Source organism: Arachis ipaensis, chromosome B05 (genome assembly GCF_000816755.2).
Source record: "Arachis ipaensis cultivar K30076 chromosome B05, Araip1.1, whole genome shotgun sequence".
NCBI classification, from domain to species: Eukaryota; Viridiplantae; Streptophyta; class Magnoliopsida; order Fabales; family Fabaceae; genus Arachis; species Arachis ipaensis.
This window is the reverse complement of record NC_029789.2, coordinates 143,121,750-143,141,787: the sequence shown is the minus strand read 5'-3', so window position 1 is coordinate 143,141,787 and position 20,038 is coordinate 143,121,750. Positions and strand designations below refer to the sequence as shown.

Sequence of the window (20,038 nt, the reverse complement as noted above, 5' to 3'; positions counted from 1 at the left end):
TCTGATTGGTACCCCATGTTATCCATTTATAAAGGATAATTATCTTCTATTATATATTACAATTGCATAATAAATATTATTGAGTAATGAGTACACTAGCAGTTTAGCACAATAAATTTTCTTTTTTTTTTCGTACTTAATTTGAACTTAGAATATTATAATTTAGTTGAATTTTAAATAATTAATTTATCGTATCAATTTTACTCATATAGTCATAGGAACATAAATAGAGAGATCGTTACATGGTTCTATGATATATTCAATATGTGTGTTCAAAAATTTATTTTTATCCAAACTTTTAATTACATGCTACATAACTTGAATTGATTAAAAACATGATTATTTTGTGTTAAAGTATATTAGTTTAAACTAGCAAACTCCCTTTCCATATTCTAAAATTTATAAATTCCTTTGTTAAAATATTCAATGCTAATAAGAATAAAATCTTATTGTACCAGATGAAATCTACTATATAAATCATTGATCAAAGTCTCTGCTTTTAACTATTGGTGTCTGTCCCAAGTACTTTTATATATAAATGAAGTAAACTCCTGCATGCTTCATTTCATAACTGTGAAAATAGGGGCAATAGCAAATTGCTCTATGGTTATCTTAACTATCTATATTGTCATCTATTTATTCAAACACTCCATCAATGTCAACAACAAGAAGTGTCAAGGCATCGCATATTTTCAATTATCAATGATATCTTGCTCATATAGAATGCTTTCTTTGACCATATAGTATCTTCCAAGGGGACTAGAAATTTGTTATTGAACAAATTCTCCCGGTAACAAGAACTTTGATGTAACTTTGCATCACTGAACTCTTACTCCATTGTGTCTACTATAAAGTTTTAACTTGCTCCGTAAAAATCCACATGAATGAAGCTTAAGAAGAACTTGGAATAAATTTCGATTACATTCACCTTTTTCAATATCTCGGTATGTTTCATATGTTCCACCTGCCCCCTCACCAACACCACCAACAAGCATGCCATGATTGGTTAGGGACAGACGCTGAACCCAAAAAACAAGTATACAATATATATTGGGCAAACTATTATAACATCAATCTTAAAAACATTCATTAATTCATCAGTTTCTACCTTTTACCAAACACACTACCAGTCTTCTAAATATTCAATAGAACCTACCGATCATTCGTTTTTTTTTTTTCAAGTCCTCCATAAACTTGCATCTTTAGCTTCATGTTCTTTTGTAAAACACTTTTTAAGATGATTGAAATTTGTGTCACTTATATGAACTTCGATTTTGCAAGATGAAGACTGAAGTGGTAAACACCAAATAGTGAGCAAATTTCATTCTCTCTCTCTCGATCTTAAACCCCTTCTCTAATGTATGCACTGGAGAGATAGGTAAGCAGTGGAATATCATCACAGTTCATCCATCATAATGACTTCAAGGTCACCACATCACCTATGCCTTATCATCTCTGTGCCTAATAACTGCGTTTCATATCACACTCTCAGGCAGTCCAGTCTTCATCGCTATCATTATCATCCTAAATAAAATAAGAAAAAAAAAAAAAAAAAAAAAAAAAACAGTTCAGATGATTGAAAAACTAGCAGTGGTTACAGAACTACATGCATGCAAATGCAGCCATGTGTATCAGGAACAATTACCTCTGAAGCATTTGAAAATTCATCATCATCATCATCATCATCATCATCATCATCATCATCATCATCATCATCATCTTCAACCTATATTGAAAAGTGCCAAGGAATCATATTGCAGTGCAAATGCTAATTCAAGTTTTATTAGAAGAGAGCATAAGAGGGAGAGGTTCATAGATAAACGAGTACATTTTCAGAATAGGCAGTGTATTGAATCCCAAAGTGATCAATGGGAAAAATATCCCAATTCAAACATTGTGAAAAAAAAAAAGGGACTAAAACCCTAGTATACGATATAATGCGAAACCAGAGACAAACAAGAAGCAAGTGCACTCATGCAGGTACGGAAAAATCAGTGATCAAAATTCAAGAAAGAAAATAAAGTCAAAGAGTGTTCCTCAAAGTATTAGTAGAAAACTTAAATATCAAAGACAGAACAAAAGGAAATTGAGAGATGGCAAAATGCAGTTTGTGGCAAACAATTATCGAAAGCAAAGCTAATCCATGAAAGAACGGGAGAACCAGTAGAAATTCTAAGATTTACTTCCTATATAAGTTGCTGAGCTGTTTAACATTATGATAAGCATCAACCAATAAGTAAAATCATGGACTTAAAAAGGGAAAAAGTTACCTTATGCCCCTTGCTTTTTACTGTAATATGTTCATCTGAAAAATAGCATACACCGTAAGTTTGCCAAAGTTGTTAGTGAATGACTTATTAAGATAGAAGATTTTAGAAACTTTAGAAGACGAAAAACCGACATTTAGTTACAGAAAAGAAGCAGCCTTTAATGCAGATTGGTAACTCCCTAAAAAGAAAAAAAATAAAATAAAATAACGGTTGAGTTGTTTCCGTATGACCTCAAAGTCTTGGGTTCAAGCCATAGAATCAGCCACTAATGCAATTATTAGGTTAGGCTGCCTACATTACACCCTTTAGGTGCAGCCCTTTCCCGGACCCTGCGTTAACATGGGATGCTTGTGTACTGGGCTGCCCTTTGGACAGCTACATGAAGAACAATAAGAAAAAACATAAAACGTCTTCTAGTTTCTACTGATTTGTTGATGTTCAGGCAGGGATTATATCAGAGTCAGAAAACAACCATATATTGCATAGGACATGCCATATCAATAGGGCCAAAACTTATCTAAGATTAATAGCTACTCAAAGTTTACGGAGGACTTCCAAAGAAATATCCATAGATCCATTCATCTTAGATTGAATTTCTACATTTTAATAATGATAAAAACACAGCCAATAGAGAGTTAAGTTGGATAGGAGGATATTCACCGAAAGTTTTGTCCTTGGTCTTCCTTGCCCGTTTTTTGGTTCCTGCATCCTGTAACAATAGCCAATTTATTAGCTTTTATCATATTCCAACGTTGAACCACTTACTGCTATTAAGATGATTCTGTATTCAGGAAAATGAGGACCTGATCAATCTTTCTTTTTGAACCACCAGGCTGCAATTTCTGGCCAGTAACTGAAAAACACCAATAGTTTTATCATTCAATTTTCACAAATCCAATTGCTGATAATTATACAAAGAAACAAAAGTTTTACAACCTTCAGATGATTGAGGTTTCCTTGTTGAAGCCTTCTGAAAAACAAAAAGGAATTTGACCATTAAATATATACAAGAATATCAGATTATTCAAATTCATCTTGGTGTGAAGGAAAGATATTGAGAATTGAGACCTTAAGGTCTTCCAAAGAGTATCATGCAGAGATACTTGATTGAGATGAACAATCATGTGTTCTCATTGCATGCATGGATAGACAGATAGTTATCAGAAGTGAAAAATCTCCACGTTTTAAAACAGGCAACCTAGACATTAGACAAGGCTCCCACCTAGTGATGTTTAAGGAAAGTAGATGTAGGTAGATTTTAACTCATGACTTCCAGGTCACAAGGTAAAAACCTTATTCTTGTGCTGATTTACATGATCTAAACATGTATTTTTAAGGTTTTGAAAATTGTTTATATTAATCCCAGTCCCACGCATATCAATTGACCCCCGCCCCCCCTCTCCCGGCAAGGAAGAACCCCACCCAACCAAAAAAAAAGAAAGAAAAGAAAAAGAAGCAAGTACATCTTCAAATCTTCCAAAAGAATATTAGAAAGTAGAGGTCATATGACAAAATCTTAGATCCATGATCAAATAAGATTTGATTTCAAACCACCATTAAAAGACTACATAACCTAGTGTCTAGCAAGAGGCTAAGAAACATTTTCTTAATTAATTAGAGATGCAATTCAAAAAGCACCTCCATATCTTCGATGCCCTTTTTTCCTTTTATAGAAGACCAAACTTTCATTCATAGAAATTGCCAGAGGGCACTTACCAAGAAAAAACATAAGATCTACATCTAAAAAGACTAATAAATATCTTGTATGTTGAACTATAAACTGAGAGGAGGCGCAATATTCGACTACAGAGAATCTTTAATACAAAAAGAAAAAGAATAGACTAATATTGAGATATACTGAAATTAAATGCTGGTCCTGCTTACAGTGTCAAAACCTTACCTTCTCTTCTGCTTTCTTGAATAATGTGCCTATAGTAGGCTGGACAAGTGAAGCATTGTTACTAGACACAACTTCATTATTTGCAGTGGCTGAAGCAGATCGAGGAACTTTCTTAGATTTTAAGCCTGAAGCATGCTCTTTATTTTCCTCACGGACTTGATCCACTTCGGTTGTATCCTCATTATCAATGTCAACAACTACAGGGCATGGACTTTTTCCCTGTATTGATGAGTTAACAAAGATAGAATAAAACTTCAATATAAAATATAAGATCAATGAATTTCTAAATTTCGACATTTTAATGATGATCGAAGAAATAAAAAGCAAAAAGGACAAATAATGTTGAACACAGTTGCAAGTAATGAGGGTAAAGTATTAAGGGAATAGAGTTTTTTATGAAAAAAATCTACGTAGAATTAAATCCTGAACTTTTTACCCCCAAATATCAAGGGGATCCAAAACAGACTATTAGAATTATTCAATCTGGTGATCGTCTACAATAGCATCAACTTGTACCAATTTTTCTTCATCTTCAGAAAGGTCAGGGCTGCTTGCACCAGAACTATCATCAGAAGAAAGTTCTGTAAATCTGGTCCAAAAAAAGAACCACATAAGTACGGCCTTCAGTCACAATAATACTAATTTAAGTCAGATCATCCTCCTAAATAACTCAGCAAAATAGTTTAACAGAAAATTATATATGAACATTTTAGCACTAAGTTTCAAGGCAGATTAGGCCCCTGGTTCCAGCACAACTTCACAATATGGCAATAATGTGTTTATAAGAACACCACAACTTTTCATGATTTTATGTCCAGTTAGCAATACGCATAAAGAAATATGGAAGAATTCTGTTTACACATCAACATTATCATCAACAAGAATTAAAAAGCCTTTCTTGAGTAAGAGGAGTTGACTACATAGATTGAAGAATGTCTCCTATTACAAAATAAGGAATTCTTAATAATTTTATTTAATCTGCTGCTATCATGACCAAACCATGATAATTTTTCATGACTTTATACTGGCACACATCAAGTAAACTAATATAGAAGAGGGTCATACTTATATGATTTTCTTGTAATTCTTCCTGAATGGCGGACTGGGACCGTTTCCTTCATATCTTTTGAATTCATTTCACTATCTGATAGATCATTGTCAACTGGTGTCATTGGTGAATCTGATTCTGCACATTGAATTTTGGTTTTGTGAACAGCTTTATTAACTGCAGAATTTGCACCTGCACCCCCTTTAAAGTCATATTCAGCTTGCTGTCCCTGAAATAGAAAGAAACTCCAAACAGTTGTATCAGCCACACAAGAGAGGGAGGAGGAGGCATGGAAGGGGGGAGATTTCATTTTTCCTTCATGCCAAATATAGAAGCACGCAACAGTTGTCTCTATAATTAGGTAACTGTGACAGTGTAAATATTGCTAACCTCATGCAATTCTTTAGGAAATTCCAGCTTAGCTTCTTCTGGATTCTCATCTTTCCTCCCAATCCACCATGCATCCGAAAATACAATCTATTGAAAGCATGAAATTATCAATTACTTCATGCAGAAAATCCCAATTACAGGAAACACAAAATTGCAAATGAACAATCAGAAAGACATGCATAAGATCATAGTTCCTAGACTAAAAGCAAGAGATTCAGGAAGAACACAAAGCATTGTTAGATCTAGACATCTGTATGTTACATAGGGTAAACATAGGAATTGAAACTACATTAATTTATACAATGAAACAACAACAATAACAACAATGCATTTTCCCACTAACAAGGGAAAGAATACCACTGTGTCTTATGATAGACCATACTGTTAACTACAAACCTATTCACCCATCATGAAATGAATATATTAAAAGCCTGTGATAGGAGGTAACAAGGAGAAATTTATTTAGTTGAGCACCTTAAGCATCATCTAACTTGCACTATCTAGATCAGGCGTCAACAAAAATGAAGATAACAATGAAGTGGGATAGAAAGCCAACCATGTTATCAAAAGAATCTTCGCACATTACATTCTTCCCACCTCTGGAGAACTGTAAAGTCAGGTATCTGTTCTTGGGATATACAATAGTACCAAATAACTTCATTTGGCCCTGGAAGGTAAGAGAAATCACTTCAGATACCAAAACATAAAGCAACAAACCCAATACTTATAATCCATCCAAAGCAAGCAACTGCTCATACTCATACTATTTCACAGAAACCCAAACCGACCTTAGTACTGAAACTATAATACAGTATTTACATTTTATGTGGCGGCTATTCCAAAACCAAGTTGTTAGAATTAGTTACAAACTGCAGTAGGCAGTTAAATCACAATTGGTACAAAACCAGGGTAGCTGATCGCATGATGAAGATAAAATATCTCCTCATTCTCTATTTTCAGTTATTCTCGCAGTTCCTTCTCTCTTTCTGCCTCATCATAGTTGACCCTAGCAACTAAGAACAACAAAATCGCATCCTTCGAAACATTGAAAATAATGCAGTGAGTAGCTAAACTATACACTTTTGTTTTTTTCAAATGAAACACGAAGTTAACCTAAATAAGAGCTAATTATACTATCTCTGACACGCTACCATCTCGCTCTCAATTACAAACAAAACTCAAGTAAAATTTCATTTTAGCATAAAAAGTTCAAATTAAATTTAAAAATGGAGATAACCTGCGGAAAATCGAGGTAGAGAATAGGGTTTTTCGTTCCTAGATCCGTGAGCTCGCCGATCTTACCGCCGGCGATGGGAGCAAGGAGGCCGGGGAACGAGAAGAGGAACCTTGTGCTCTTCCTCTGAGACTTCTTGATGATGTCCTTACCGTGGTGCTTCGCCACCGTCGATGACGGCTTCAGTTGGACGGAAGCGGCGTCGCCGTCGGGAACGTCGGAGAGAATGCCGGTGGAGAACGCCAACGCCTTGAGCCTCTTGCGCTCTATGGCTTCAGAGTTTGTTGAGGGATCCATGTCAGTTGCTTCGGCTTCGTCGACGTTCTTCTTCTTTCCGCGCGCCATTGAGATTCTCTTCTTCGGCGCTCACAGTCAGAGGCGGGAAATAAATTATTTTTCTTCGTGTCAGCTTTAATTAATAATTATCACTGGGTTTAAGGTTCACTTGTTTTGTTTCAGGCTTTCAGCTTGTTCTATCAAAACTAAATAATACTAACAAATAATATTATTCTATAACAGTATAACCTCTTTTTCATTTTTTAAATAAATAAAAAAGCTATAAATATTTGTGCAGCACAAGTTAAGAATATGTTTGAAAGTTTAAATAATTGCTATTTTACTTTATTTTGGCCTACTAAAATTTAGTTGAGGAGGCTAATGAGTTATATCTTAAATTAGTTTATGACAAAATAATTTTTTTTAAATTATTTATTTTTACATTTTGATATATATTAAGTCTCACATAAATAAGGAGATATTGAAAAAAGAATGTTCCAATAAAATTGCTAAAATTAGATTGCACAAACTCTGAACCTTACACTCAACACAGATCGGTCTCAATCATTTGATTCTTTTTTCTGTTTTGCAATTTTCACATCAAACTCACACTACAAGGCCAACTGGGTTTTAGCTTTTTCTTTGCCATATTAGCAAATTAAAGTTAAAATTAAAAAGAAAATAAAACAAAAAAGAAGAACAAAGCTACTATATTGAGTTTTACAGAAAGAAAAAAAAGAAGGTTCCATTTTTCTAATCAAACTTTATTTCTGCTAATTAAAAACACTCGCTCGTTAATTAGATTTTCCTCTTTGGGAATGGGAATTAATCTCCCTCCCTTTTTCCTCTTCTAAGTTCTAACTACTGCAACGTTTTTCACACTCTCACTCCCACTCTCGAGAAGAACCTTCTTTATGGTTACTTTTTTTTTTTTTTTTTTTAATGTCCATTAAATTCAGAATGCGATTCTGAGAATTCAAAAAAAAAAAAACTGCAGAAAATGCGAAGCTAGAGTTGAAGCTGAAGCGGATTTTCGAAAAATTAGGGTTTTAGGGGGTGCATTGTGCTTTTTCACTTTTTTGTTTTGGGGGAATGATAGCTCATGGCATTTGCGAATGCTTCAGCGATCGCTCCTTCATCTCTGCGTTACTTTGCTCGCGTTGGTTCCTTTGATTTGAAGGTTCCATTTTCGGGTATTCATGGCGATGTGGGTTCCGGGTTTTGTGGTTCTTCATTCTGCGTTGGGTTACACGCGGGGAAGAGTGATGTTGTGCTCGAAAGGAGAAGATTGAAGCCCGTTGATACCCGCATTATTGAAAATGCTCAGTTGAAATCAACTGTTGAAATCCCTGTTTCTTGCTACCAGGTAACGGAAGCTACCTTTTTTAGTCCTTTTTTATCCTATTGTATCTGTATATGTTACTTTCATTGAGGAATTGGGAAGGAAGGACAATGAATTATGGGCAATCAAATCCCGGATGTTGAAGAAAAATAATGGGAAATTTAGCTCAATTGTGTTTGAAGTCATGGAAGAAGAGAGCACTTGATTGTTGACTTATTGGTGGTTTATAAACTTTTCTACTGAAATAATATGGTTAATTTATTCAAAGAAAAAGTATGTCACAATGTCAGAGTTGTACTGCTGAATAAAGGGAGTAGAAGGAATCTTCATCTTCTTATCTTGTTTTGGTTGCTTAATATTCCATCTTTTTCCTATTATACTGTAATGTTCGACTTGGATGCTGGATAGTGCTTATTTACAATTAATATTTATGTTTTTTGTGCTGTTCATACCATTTTGCAGCTCATTGGTGTTCCTGATCGAGCTGAGAAAGATGAAATCGTTAAAGCAGTTATGGGTTTGAAAAATGCAGAAATTGAAGAGGGTTATTCCTTGGATGTTGTTGCGTCTCGCCTGGTATAGAAATGATCATCAATTGGTGGTATCTGAATTGAGTTTCTCTTATTTCTCTGATCTGAAGTTGGTTTACAGGATCTGCTGATGGATGTCAGGGATAAGCTTCTATTTGAGCCAGAATATGCTGGTGATCTGAAGGAAAAGATTCCCCCTAAATCCTCCCTTCGAATTCCTTGGTCTTGGTTGCCTGCTGCCCTGTGCCTACTTCATGAAGTGAGCTTGACATGCACTTAGTCATTTTGGATGTTTTTCTTTTGGTTTGTTTGCTTGGTTTCTCTAGCTTTTTTTGGGGATGAAATATTTATTGTCTCCTTTATATTTCTTCTAATTAGGTTGGAGAATCAAAGCTTGTATTAGAGATTGGACGGGCGAATCTTCAGCATCAAGATGCCAAACCTTACACAGATGATTTGCTTCTTTCTATGGCACTAGCTGAGGTATGAAATGTGGACCCAGACATCAAGATATTACTTTCTCAATTTGTAGCAATCTTGTTATGTACCCATTCCTTATCATAGGTGTTTTCTTTAAGTGTGCAATTGCAAAGGCTGGCTTTGAGAAGAACAAAGTTTCTCAAGGTTTTGAAGCTCTTGCTCGCGCCCAGTGTCTTCTAAGGAGTAAACCATCTCTTGCAAAAATGACTCTGCTATCCCAAGTAAGAAACATTTTTAAAGGGTATAATTTCACTTAAGATCTCTGTGTTATTAGCTGGTTTTCTGTATATAACATATTAACATATACCAAACAAACTCGATATTGGACTATATAAATCTCATACAGTCTTTCAACAGAAGAAAAAAGATAATTAATGTCCACCAATGTAAAATGCTATACTCTTCATTGTTGTTTCCACAACTGTGGCATATTAAGTGAGTTCTTGGAATAATTCAGTATCTTATTTAGTGAAAATATTATTGTGCACGTCAACAAAATCAATTGCTATTGCGACCATTTATTCAGGAAGCTTCACTAATATGTACTTTAGGCAAGCTTCATGAATATCTTACTATGTGTTGTCAATAACTATAGTATTTTTACATATTAATATCTTTAGAGTACTTATTTAATTTTGCAACCATATCACTCTTGGAAGTCTCCATTATGTGTTCATGACATTCTTAATTGTTCACATCTTTCCTTTTTCATACTTGTTTTTTGCTGGAGAAGTAGTAGTTCCTGCATTCATGTTTGAAAACATTTAATTTTGAGACATCAACCTCCTTCCTCTTTGTATTATCACATTTCATATCTCAAGATTAGGAATGAAACACACCCTGAGGATGCTTTTGATGATTTCTAGATTGAAGAATCTCTAGAAGAGCTTGCACCTGCTTGCACCTTAGAACTTCTGAGCATGCCTAATTCTGTTGAGAATTTTGATCGAAGGCGAGGTGCTATTGCGGCTTTGCGTGAATTGCTCAGACAGGGTCTTGATGTTGAAGCTTCATGCCAAGTGCAAGACTGGCCTTCATTTCTAAGCCAAGCATTCAATAGTTTGCTGGCTGGTGAGATAGTTGATCTTCTACCTTGGGATAACTTAGCAGTGATGCGAAAGAATAAGAAGACAATTGAATCACAAAATCAAAGGGTAGTAATTGATTCAAACTGTTTATATAGAGTATTTATTGCTCATTTGGCACTTGGATTTTCAAGCAAGCAAAAAGAGTTGGTAATACTCTTCTCTGAAGCTTAATTATTATAGGGATATTTGAATTCTTCTCTTATAGTCCATATTTCATAGTGCTATCTAACATTGGCTTTGTAAGTTTCATGCTAATATCAATTGTTTATATTAATATATGTAGATTAACAAAGCAAAAAACATATGTGAATGTTTAATAGCTTCTGAGGGCATTGATCTGAAGTTTGAGGAAGCTTTTTGCTTATTCCTTCTTGGCCAGGTATTTTCTTTCATTTCATGTTAACTCTATTAATCATTTCGGCCTTCCAGAAGCATTTAAAAATTATGTTGCAGTTTTAATTTGTATCCTCCCTTTACATTCCCCCTGGACTTCTTCATCATAATTCATCAACTTCTTTTGGCCTTAAATTCTAGGGTACAGAGGCTGATGCAGTTGAAAAGCTTAAGCAGCTTGAGCTGAACTCAAATCCAAAACATAAATCGGTCTTGGGAAAGGCAATAATGGATGCTTCTGTTGAAAACCCATCATTGGTATTTCTCTTATTCATGCAGCTTCTTATTTTGGTTGCCACTCTGATCATGTATTTTTTTAATTTTATGCGGCTTTTTTGGTATTATGTAGCATTCGAAGTTGGTGATAGTTTTAAACTTTTAGCGACACCACCTCATCTTCCAGCAGCCCCATTGTAGTGTTAGTCTGTTAGATGACCTTAACAATAGACCTGGGCTCCTCCTGTCCAGTGTGTGCTATTATCTATCAGATGGGTTTCCAAAGTAGTGTATTTTGGATTACTTAATGCTTTTAATGTCTAGCCTAAAATATAATGCATATTTTACTGCCATACTTTTCCAATAATTTATGTAGAGTTTTCTTTCATTGAAAATTGGATTTTTATAGTCGGGAAAAAAATTAACAAACTTCTGTTCTGATTGAGCTTCATTATGTATTATATTTTTTCCACAAGATAACAGCTGTAATGCTTCAAGAACAATGTTTTGTCCTTCATCTTAGTGTTTTGTCATAAAATTTAGAGTTTCTGTTTTCTTATCGAAGACCACTTGCTGAAATTAACCAGGAAAAATGGCTGAAGGATTCTGCACTTGCTTTGTTTCCAGATACTAAAGATTGTTCTCCTGCTCTGGTGAGATCCATTGTAGTAGTAGTAGGCAACAACTCATCTGCTGCCTCCTTAATTTTAACAAAACGTCGTATTTCGATCTACATCTTTGCAGGTCAATTTCTTTAATGCTCAAAAGAAGTTTCCAGGAAGCAAGAAAGGTACTGGAGCTCCACAATTGGTGCCTACTATATGTCATAGACCTCTGTCCTCATCTGGTTCGTTAGAACGAAGAGATCTTGAGGAACCTCGCTCCTATACAAGCTCTTCTCCAAATATAGGGTACGCAGTCAAACAGCTGACTCCTACTGATTTGCAGAATTCATTGCTATCTGGCAAAGATGAAAATGGAAGCAGTCTTCACGAATCACCTGTTCAAGTGAACAGAAGTCTAGGCACTCATCGCAATGGAATTTGGGATGGTCCCTACACTCATCCACACATATTTGGAAGAGTAACATACATTACTGTACTTGGTTGTATTGCTTTTGCTACTGTCAAGTTGTTTGGAATGAACTTAAGCAAGAGCAGCTCTCATTGGACTTCAACTAGAGCCAATAATAACAGTGCTTGGACAACAGATTCTTCTGCTGACTGCACTATGGGCCCTGCTTACATCAGGGGTAGTAACATTGCTGGCAGAATGAAGAAAATCTTTGCAATAGTTAAGCAACCATTTTTGCACCAGTCCGATGCTGGAAATCAAAGTGATTTGCGCGCCTCTCTTAGCAAATCATCATCCCATGTTAATGTGTACAGGAGGCTGATGATGCCTTTGGAAGAGGCTGAAAAGCTTGTTAAACAATGGCAAACAATCAAAGCTGAAGCTTTGGGACCTAGCCATGTAGTTACTTCCCTAGCTCAAGTCCTTGATGAGTCCATGCTTGCTCAGGTAGCCTATGCTATGACTATTATTTAATCTCCTCTCATTCAAATTCTTGTTTGCTTGTAATGGGTGATTTCTGGCATTTGAAGTCAAGATACTCATAATTTGTTGGTTTATGAAAGTTAGAATTGAATGAAATTAAGTAAAATTATCACATAATACAAATTCATTCATCACAACAAAGAGGGGGGAAAAACTAATTGGTGCTATCTTTGGCAGTGGCAAGCTTTGGCTGATGCAGCGAATGAAAGATCTTGTTACTGGAGGTTTGTTTTGCTAAAATTGTCTGTCCTACGAGCGGACATTCTATCAGATGGGAGTGGAGTAGACATGGCAGAAATAGAGGCTCTCCTAGAGGAAGCAGCGGAACTAGTTGATGATTCTCAGCAAAAGAACCCAAATTACTATAGGTATATAGTTTACTTGCATAACCTTGTATTTTTCTGTGATCTATTGGCTAGACAGACCTATCATTTTTGCTATCCTTCATTATTTTCTCCATTCATTTTTCCCCCCTTTTCCTGTAACATGTTGCACTACTTCCTGGCTTCTGTCATTTTTTCATTAACTTCAATTTTTAATTAATTACAGCACTTATAAAGTTAAGTATATCCTCAAGAGGCAAGAAGATGGATCATGGAAGTTCTGTGAAGGTGATATACGAACACCATGATCTTTGGCTTACCACACCAGGAAATAACTTACATTGCTGCTAACTTTGGTTTATTTAGGCAGATGATTACATATATTTTTCAGTGTATACTGTATAAGGTAAGATAACTAGGTTTTCTCTTTTTACTTTATAAGGAAGATGAATAGGCTGTCCTCCAACCCCTCCCTTTTTCTTGTCGATTAAAGTGTAAAGAACCGATTGATTGACATATTCATTGTAGTGAGGAGAAAATTCTGATAAAATTTTTTTAACGAAGTAATGTGAAAATAAATTATTATGGAGTCCATAGTTAATCTTTTCTTCTATGTTAATGATATACTTATAGTGTTACCAGTGTTTTTCATGAGAAGGAAATATTCTCTTTAGTTAGGCCTTTTTCTTTTTATTATTTCTTCTGCAGAATTTTAAGGACAGCAAATACAACTAAAAACGTGAGATTTGAGTGTTGTATCTGCGCAACTGGTTAGGAACTTAGGATGGATATATTTTGTCCAAACGAATCCCCACTCTAAAATAATTCTAACTCTAGGTTCTTCTAAAAGTATGAAAACACTGATGCTATGCATCTTGAATAGATTGCTGAAAATGCGATTGCTACATGTTACAGAAATATGTGGTTGCAATCCGATTCAGAGCCATAAAAGTATATTCAAACAGTAAATTTCTGGCAACAATTCGGTCTATGTAACAATTTTTCCCGTGAAAAAATGAATTTGGATCTTCTAAGTTTTAAATTTTTACTTTAAAGAGTAAAGTATGATTTCTCACTCTTGAATGATTTTTCTTTTATATTTTCTCTTGATCCCACCTATAAAATAAATGATGAGAGATTGTACTTTACCCTTTAAAGTAAAATTTAAAATTTAGAGGATCCAAATTTTAAAAAAATTAGAGTGAATTTAGTACTTTGAGCACTTATACTTTAATTATATATTACCTAGATTATTTATTAAGAAAAGGACAATTTACTTGAATAAAATAAAGGAGAGAAACGACTGAAATGCAACAATTGCAATTTCCTTACTTGCGTGTCCTGATTCATTATTATGTAAACTGTGGTAGGTAACCACGGTTTACAATTTACACATAAACCATTGTAAGCTGGCATGGTTTCTGACTGAGTAACAATGACCATAAAACCCTCTAACCTGCCACGGTTTATGAAGGGATATTTAAATGCAGAAAACCCTATTAGCAGCCACGGTTTATGAGAAGAAGAATTCTATATATATGAGTGAGCTCTGTTGAAGAGGAGCATTATCACAATGGCAGGAAGAGAGTTTTCTTGTCTTAGTGCATTGCTCTAGAAAAATTCAAATAAGCAAAAAATATGGTGTGAAGTTTACTGACAGAGAACCGTTGAGTGTATTTATCATTTCATCAAGCACTTTGTCAGATGTAAAGAACAGCATCTTGCAAAAGCTTAGGGTATTTGGGAGCAAGTGGGTGAAGAAGCTATTCTACAAAATTTTCATCGTAATGGTGTCGACCGGTGTTAAGTATGATACGTTTGTGATAGCTGCTGATGAAGGTATTCGGGTTCTGTTTCATTGTGTTAGGAGTTTTCCAGAGGTTAGAATACACGAGCTATATGCGAAGTTGGAGGTTGGTGTCGATAGTTCTGGGGCATCAGCTCCAGTTCATAGTTCCACTGCCGTCAGCGGTGCGTCTAGTTCGATGCATGTGGCCGGACCAACTGTTCCTCAGGTTGCATCCCCTTCCTTTGCGGCTGATTTAGATCGAACAGAGGCAGTTGTTTCTGTACCGTTCGAGAATCCTGGGGTCTGGCAGCAGGCATTTGAGGTGGATACCGGTGGTGGCATGATTCATTATGTTCAAGGATTCGGGAAACCTGATTGAGTAGAGAATGCAATGCGGGACGATGACTCTGACCAGGAGCCTGAAGATATCATTGAGGATAGCGATGATGACACAGGCGCCAATCCACATTCACAGCATGGCCCTTCAAGTTCTAGCGCACAGCAGTACCCTCCACACTTCTCCACTCTAAACTTGGAGGCTTTGGGTCAACAGGCAAACAGAGGTGCTATAATTGGGGGTTCTTTTACAGAATTTCAGATTGGGCAATCATTCAAGAATAAAGATGAAGCTGTTCTGAGTGTGAAGGACTATAGCATCCGCCGAGGTGTTGAGTACAGGGTCTTGGAATCGGATCATCTGAAGTATCATGGAAAATGCAAGGAATTCGGCAAGGGTTGTACTTGGTTGATTCGCATATCACTTCGTGCACGAAAGGGCACTTGGGAAGTTAGGAGGTACAACGGTCCGCATACTTTCTTGGCCACCTCTATTTCCAGTGATTACCGGCAGCTTGATTACCACGTTATCTGTGCTAGGATTTATCCGTTGGTTAGGGCAGATGTTGCGGTTACGGTAAAGGTCTTGCAACAAGCAATAGAAGCCAATTACGGGTTCAGGCCTAGTTACAGGAAGGTTTGGATGGCAAAACAGAAGGCAGTAGCACAAATATATGGAGATTGGGAAGAGTCGTATGCCGAGTTGCCACGTTGGATGCTAGGGGTACAGTCGACCATGGCCGGGGACAATTACTGTGTTAAAAACCTCTCCTGTTCGACTTGGGGATCAGGTCGATGAGTCTACGGTGTACTTTCATCGTCTTTTCTGGACATTTTCACCCTGCATCGAGGTCTTCCGGCATTGCAAGCCCCTAGTGAGTATTGATGGTACCCACTTGTATGGCAAGTATGGAGGCACATTACTGTTTGGCGATAGCGCATGATGGGAACTCGAACATCCTCCCGATAGCCTTCGCCCTTGTGGAGGGAGAAAATGCGGACTCATGGTCATTCTTCTTGTCCAACCTACGATCGCATGTGACGCCGCAGGAGGGTATTCTTGTTATCTCTGACAGGCATAATGGCATCAAGGCTGCCCTTGAGGCGCCCGAGAATGGTTGGCTGCCTCCACGTGCTTTTCGAGCGTTCTGTATTCGTCATGTGGCGGCAAATTTTAGCCTAAGCTTCAAAGGTAAAGATACAAGGAGGATACTGGTGAATGCTGCCTATGCAAAAACTGAAGCAGAGTTTTATTATTGGTTTGACATCATGCGGACTGAGAATCCGGCCATGTGTGATTGGGCCAATCGGATGGAGTATGACAAGTGGACCCAGCATCAGGATAGCGGGAGACGGTTTGGGCACATGACAACCAACATTAGTGAATGTGTGAATTCTGTGTTAAAGGGAACTCGCAACCTCACGTTCACTTCATTGGTTAAGTCAACTTACGGGAGGCTTGCTGAGCTATTCATGGTCCGCGGACAGACGGCGGAGGCACAGCTGGGAACTGGGCATGAATATTGTCAGGCGTTGGTGAAGGCAATTGATCGGAACATCAGAGACTCCAGGTGCTTCACCATCACATTATACGACAGGCGCCAATCGGAGTACACGGTGGCTGAGACGACACCGACTGGAAACTTCTCGCTAGGTAGCTATCGAGTTTCCTTTAAGGATCAGACATGCGACTGTGACCACTTTCAGGCACTGCATTATCCATGTAGTCACGCCATTGCATGTTGCGCTCACTCGCACCTGAATTGGGCGTCATATGTTCATGAGGTGTATCGTATCAGTGAGGTGTTCAACGTGTACAAGCAAGGGTTTGTTCCGCCTATCCCAGAAGGCCTATGGCCCCCATATGCTGGACCAACAGTTATTCCCGATCCTAACATGAGGCGTGCAAGGGAAGAATGTCCGAAGGCAACCAGGTTCCGCGGTAGCATGGATCAGTCTGTTGAGAACCACCCCAAGCGCTGTGGGCTCTGCCATTAGCCTAGTCATACGCGGAAGAACTGTGACCAGCGAAGACATACCGCTGCCGGGGATGGTTAGATGTTATGACGTTTATGATCTTGTTGATGTTGTCTATGTTGTATTAGGAATGCTTAATTTGAGTAATGTTAGGTGTTGAGTCAATCAACATCGGGTGCAGAATAAGGCTCCCACAGAAACTGTATCGGAGAAGGTAATCTTAGGTAAGACCATCAGAGTAAACATGAACAACTACTTGTAAGAGCAATAAGTAAACGACTCACATCGCGAACACGCAATCTATCCAAACAAAGGCGTGAAGACACCACTCTTTGATCCCCTGCATCGTTTGTCGGCAGATATATTACCCACCTACAAGTTTCATTGTGAGCATTTCATTAGGAACGACAACACATGAAATTGAACAGGTTATCGACCGAAAACAATAAACCATACCTGGATGCCAGCGGAAATCTGAACACATCAAAACCACTGGGTCTGAGATTGGAAAACCTCTAGAAAATTCAAGACTGTAGAAGCTGTAGTGGCCCGGCCAAGTTAACAACATTTCTGTTTGTCTCACGACGAAGACATCTATATCTCCCCAAGTCGTCCATCGATGCCAAATAAGGCAACCAGCGAAGGTGAACCCGGTTTGCGTTCTTGTCCGCAAACAGTTGAGAGGACAACAACATCAGAATATAAGCACGCGCGTATATACGCACGGTCTCTTCACTCGCATCTGCTGGGAGAACCCGAAACCTCTCATGGAACCATGTGTAGCACACCGTCATCTGCTTGACTTTATTCTGCGGCGGTAACTCGCCAAACAACTCCCGAAACCACGTCTATGCGGGTCTTCCGTTCTCCATCAGATTCTCAAAGTCAGTCAGGCACCCACTAACGGCCTCTCCATCGATGGGCAAACCCAGCTGATATGCCACATCTTGCAAAGTGATAGTGCACTTCCCAAACGGCATGTGAAAGGTGTGGGTCTCAGGACGCCACCTCTCAACGAATGCGCTAAATAGAGGCTCATCAACCCAGAACCACTGACTGTTTAGCCTAACCAAGTGATACAAGCTCGCGGTCTCCAGATACGGTATAATCCGATCGTGTAAAGGCATATTCTGTTGTCTCCTGACACCACTAATAACCCTAGTAAGCTGCAACATGAAGATAAGGAAATCCTCAGCATACGAGCAATATTAATAACAGTAAATATAATTTTAAAATATTACTATACACCCACATTGGTTTTCTATTTTCTCTAAAAATAGTAATAACAATAATGAAACAATAACAATAATACTAATAATAACAACAATAACAATACCAATATATTAATAACAATAACAATAACAATAATAATAATACTAACAACTCCCAATAATAATAATAATAACATTAATAATATATAATAATAACAATAATCATAATAGTAATAATAATACTAAACAACTCACATTAATAATAATAATAATAATAATAAAAATAGTTCAAAACCTCACAGCCTTTTCCAGATTCTCTCTCAACCTCCCAGATTCAAAAATTTTGGTTTACAACATATGAGATCCGTGATGACTTACAGCAGATTATGTATTTATATTACTCCAAGCATAAATCGTAGTAGCCAACAGAGTTTTATGGTCACAAAGTTTCTTCATAAACCGTGATTACCAAGCACAGTTTCAACCCACCATTTTCATGCATAATCCGTGGTAATCAACCGCGGTTTATGCTCATTGATTCCTACCTGTAAACTGTGCTAGCCTCTCACGGTTTATGTATAAATTGAAAAATGTGGTTACCTACCATATTTTACATAATAGTGAATCAGGACACTCATGTAAACAAATGACAAATGTTGCATTTGAGTAAAGAATCCTTTCAATCATTTTAATTAAGTAAAATGCCCTTAAGAAAATTTATGAATTAACCAAGTTTCATTTTGCTACTATAGCAACGTATAGTCTATAGAGTATTTTTTATTTTTTAGTATTATTTTCTAGTTGACCAAATCAAAGATTAATCTATAAGGTAGCATTTGTTTTGAGGTACTGAGACAGAAACTGGGAGACTGAGACACAGTATCATATTTGTTGGTTCAGAGACTGGTATTAAATTTTCTGTCTCTATCCCTAAAATTTCAGTATTTCAGTACTTTCAAAAAGTAGGGACACATGGACTGAAATTTTTAGAGACAGAGACTGAAATTTTAATAATATTTTATACCTAAAATATCCTCATTTCAATTAATTAATTCCAATTTTATCCTTTGTGCAAATTAAATTAGAGTTTTATTCTTGTTTCAATTTCTGTCTCTTACTTTGCACCAAACAGAATACTGAAATTTATTTCGGTCTCTGTCTCTTAGTATTTGTCTCTCAATCTCAGTCTTTCGGTCTCTGGCTCTCTATCAAACACTACCTAAGCAAATTTGAGCTCTATACATAAAACAAGTAAGTTGACAATTCAATCAATTAAGTTGGTTATAAAATATAGAGTAATCAGTATTAAATGTAAAAGAATCATGTTCTTATGAGACATTGAATACCTAAATAAAAAATCCAATAAATAATAGAAAAGATAGTGAAACATGGGGATAAAATAGACATACAATTACATTTAATTATGTGCTATCGAACAAGTAAAAATAATTTTGTTTTCAGATAATAAACATAAGAATAAATTAGTATTTAATAATGGAAAAAATGTGATTAGAATATTAGATGTTAATGTAAAATTCAAATACATAAATATCCGTTACACATATATAATAAGGTCGTAAATTTATATTTTTAATAGATTTAGCAAAACTAATTAAATAAAAAATAATACATATCACTTTTTTTTTTTGGAACATGAATAATATGTATACATGAATTC

General features: G+C 36.5%; 3 protein-coding genes across 5 annotated transcripts; 2 read left to right on the top strand and 1 right to left on the bottom strand.

Annotated features, from left to right (window-relative positions):
• LOC107644601 (DNA-binding protein RHL1) lies at positions 886-7,311 on the bottom strand. Of its 3 annotated transcripts, none has more exons than XM_021103075.1 (12): positions 6,846-7,311; positions 6,165-6,275; positions 5,609-5,695; positions 5,236-5,447; positions 4,687-4,759; positions 4,171-4,389; positions 3,207-3,237; positions 3,074-3,123; positions 2,931-2,979; positions 2,271-2,305; positions 1,622-1,726; positions 886-1,524 (listed from the first exon to the last, which is right to left on the bottom strand). In XM_021103075.1, exons 1-12 carry the CDS (start codon positions 7,185-7,187, stop codon positions 1,489-1,491), a joined length of 1,350 nt encoding a protein of 449 aa, XP_020958734.1. In that variant the 5' UTR covers positions 7,188-7,311; the 3' UTR covers positions 886-1,488. The 3 variants fall into 3 exon arrangements, with proteins under 3 accessions (XP_020958734.1, XP_020958733.1, XP_016203974.1); XM_021103074.1 differs by having other exon boundaries at positions 3,207-3,240; positions 6,846-7,310; XM_016348488.2 differs by having other exon boundaries at positions 1,646-1,726; positions 3,207-3,240; positions 6,846-7,309.
• Positions 7,693-13,641, top strand: LOC107644600 (plastid division protein CDP1, chloroplastic). The gene is made up of 12 exons (XM_016348487.2): positions 7,693-8,484; positions 8,923-9,036; positions 9,112-9,249; positions 9,369-9,473; positions 9,569-9,691; positions 10,337-10,705; positions 10,842-10,937; positions 11,093-11,209; positions 11,755-11,820; positions 11,912-12,688; positions 12,902-13,092; positions 13,274-13,641. The coding sequence occupies exons 1-12, from the start codon at positions 8,221-8,223 to the stop codon at positions 13,353-13,355; spliced, it is 2,442 nt and encodes an 813-aa protein (XP_016203973.1). The 5' UTR covers positions 7,693-8,220; the 3' UTR covers positions 13,356-13,641.
• LOC107641400 lies at positions 16,082-17,170 on the top strand. Its single transcript, XM_016344894.1, has one exon. The coding sequence runs from the start codon at positions 16,082-16,084 to the stop codon at positions 17,168-17,170; it is 1,089 nt and encodes a 362-aa protein (XP_016200380.1).

Coding starts and splice junctions, on each gene's coding strand:
- LOC107644601 (XM_021103074.1), bottom strand. CDS start 7,187: ATGGCGCGCGGAAAGAAGAAGAACGTCGACGAAGCCGAAGCAACTGAC. Junction 3,241..4,170: donor TCAAGAAAGCAGAAGAGAAG/GTAAGGTTTTGA, acceptor TTTGTTTTTCAG/AAGGCTTCAACAAGGAAACC. Junction 2,980..3,073: donor CAAAAAGAAAGATTGATCAG/GTCCTCATTTTC, acceptor CTATTGTTACAG/GATGCAGGAACCAAAAAACG.
- LOC107644600 (XM_016348487.2), top strand. CDS start 8,221: ATGGCATTTGCGAATGCTTCAGCGATCGCTCCTTCATCTCTGCGTTAC. Junction 8,485..8,922: donor TCCCTGTTTCTTGCTACCAG/GTAACGGAAGCT, acceptor ACCATTTTGCAG/CTCATTGGTGTTCCTGATCG. Junction 11,821..11,911: donor AAGATTGTTCTCCTGCTCTG/GTGAGATCCATT, acceptor ACATCTTTGCAG/GTCAATTTCTTTAATGCTCA.
- LOC107641400 (XM_016344894.1), top strand. CDS start 16,082: ATGGAGGCACATTACTGTTTGGCGATAGCGCATGATGGGAACTCGAAC.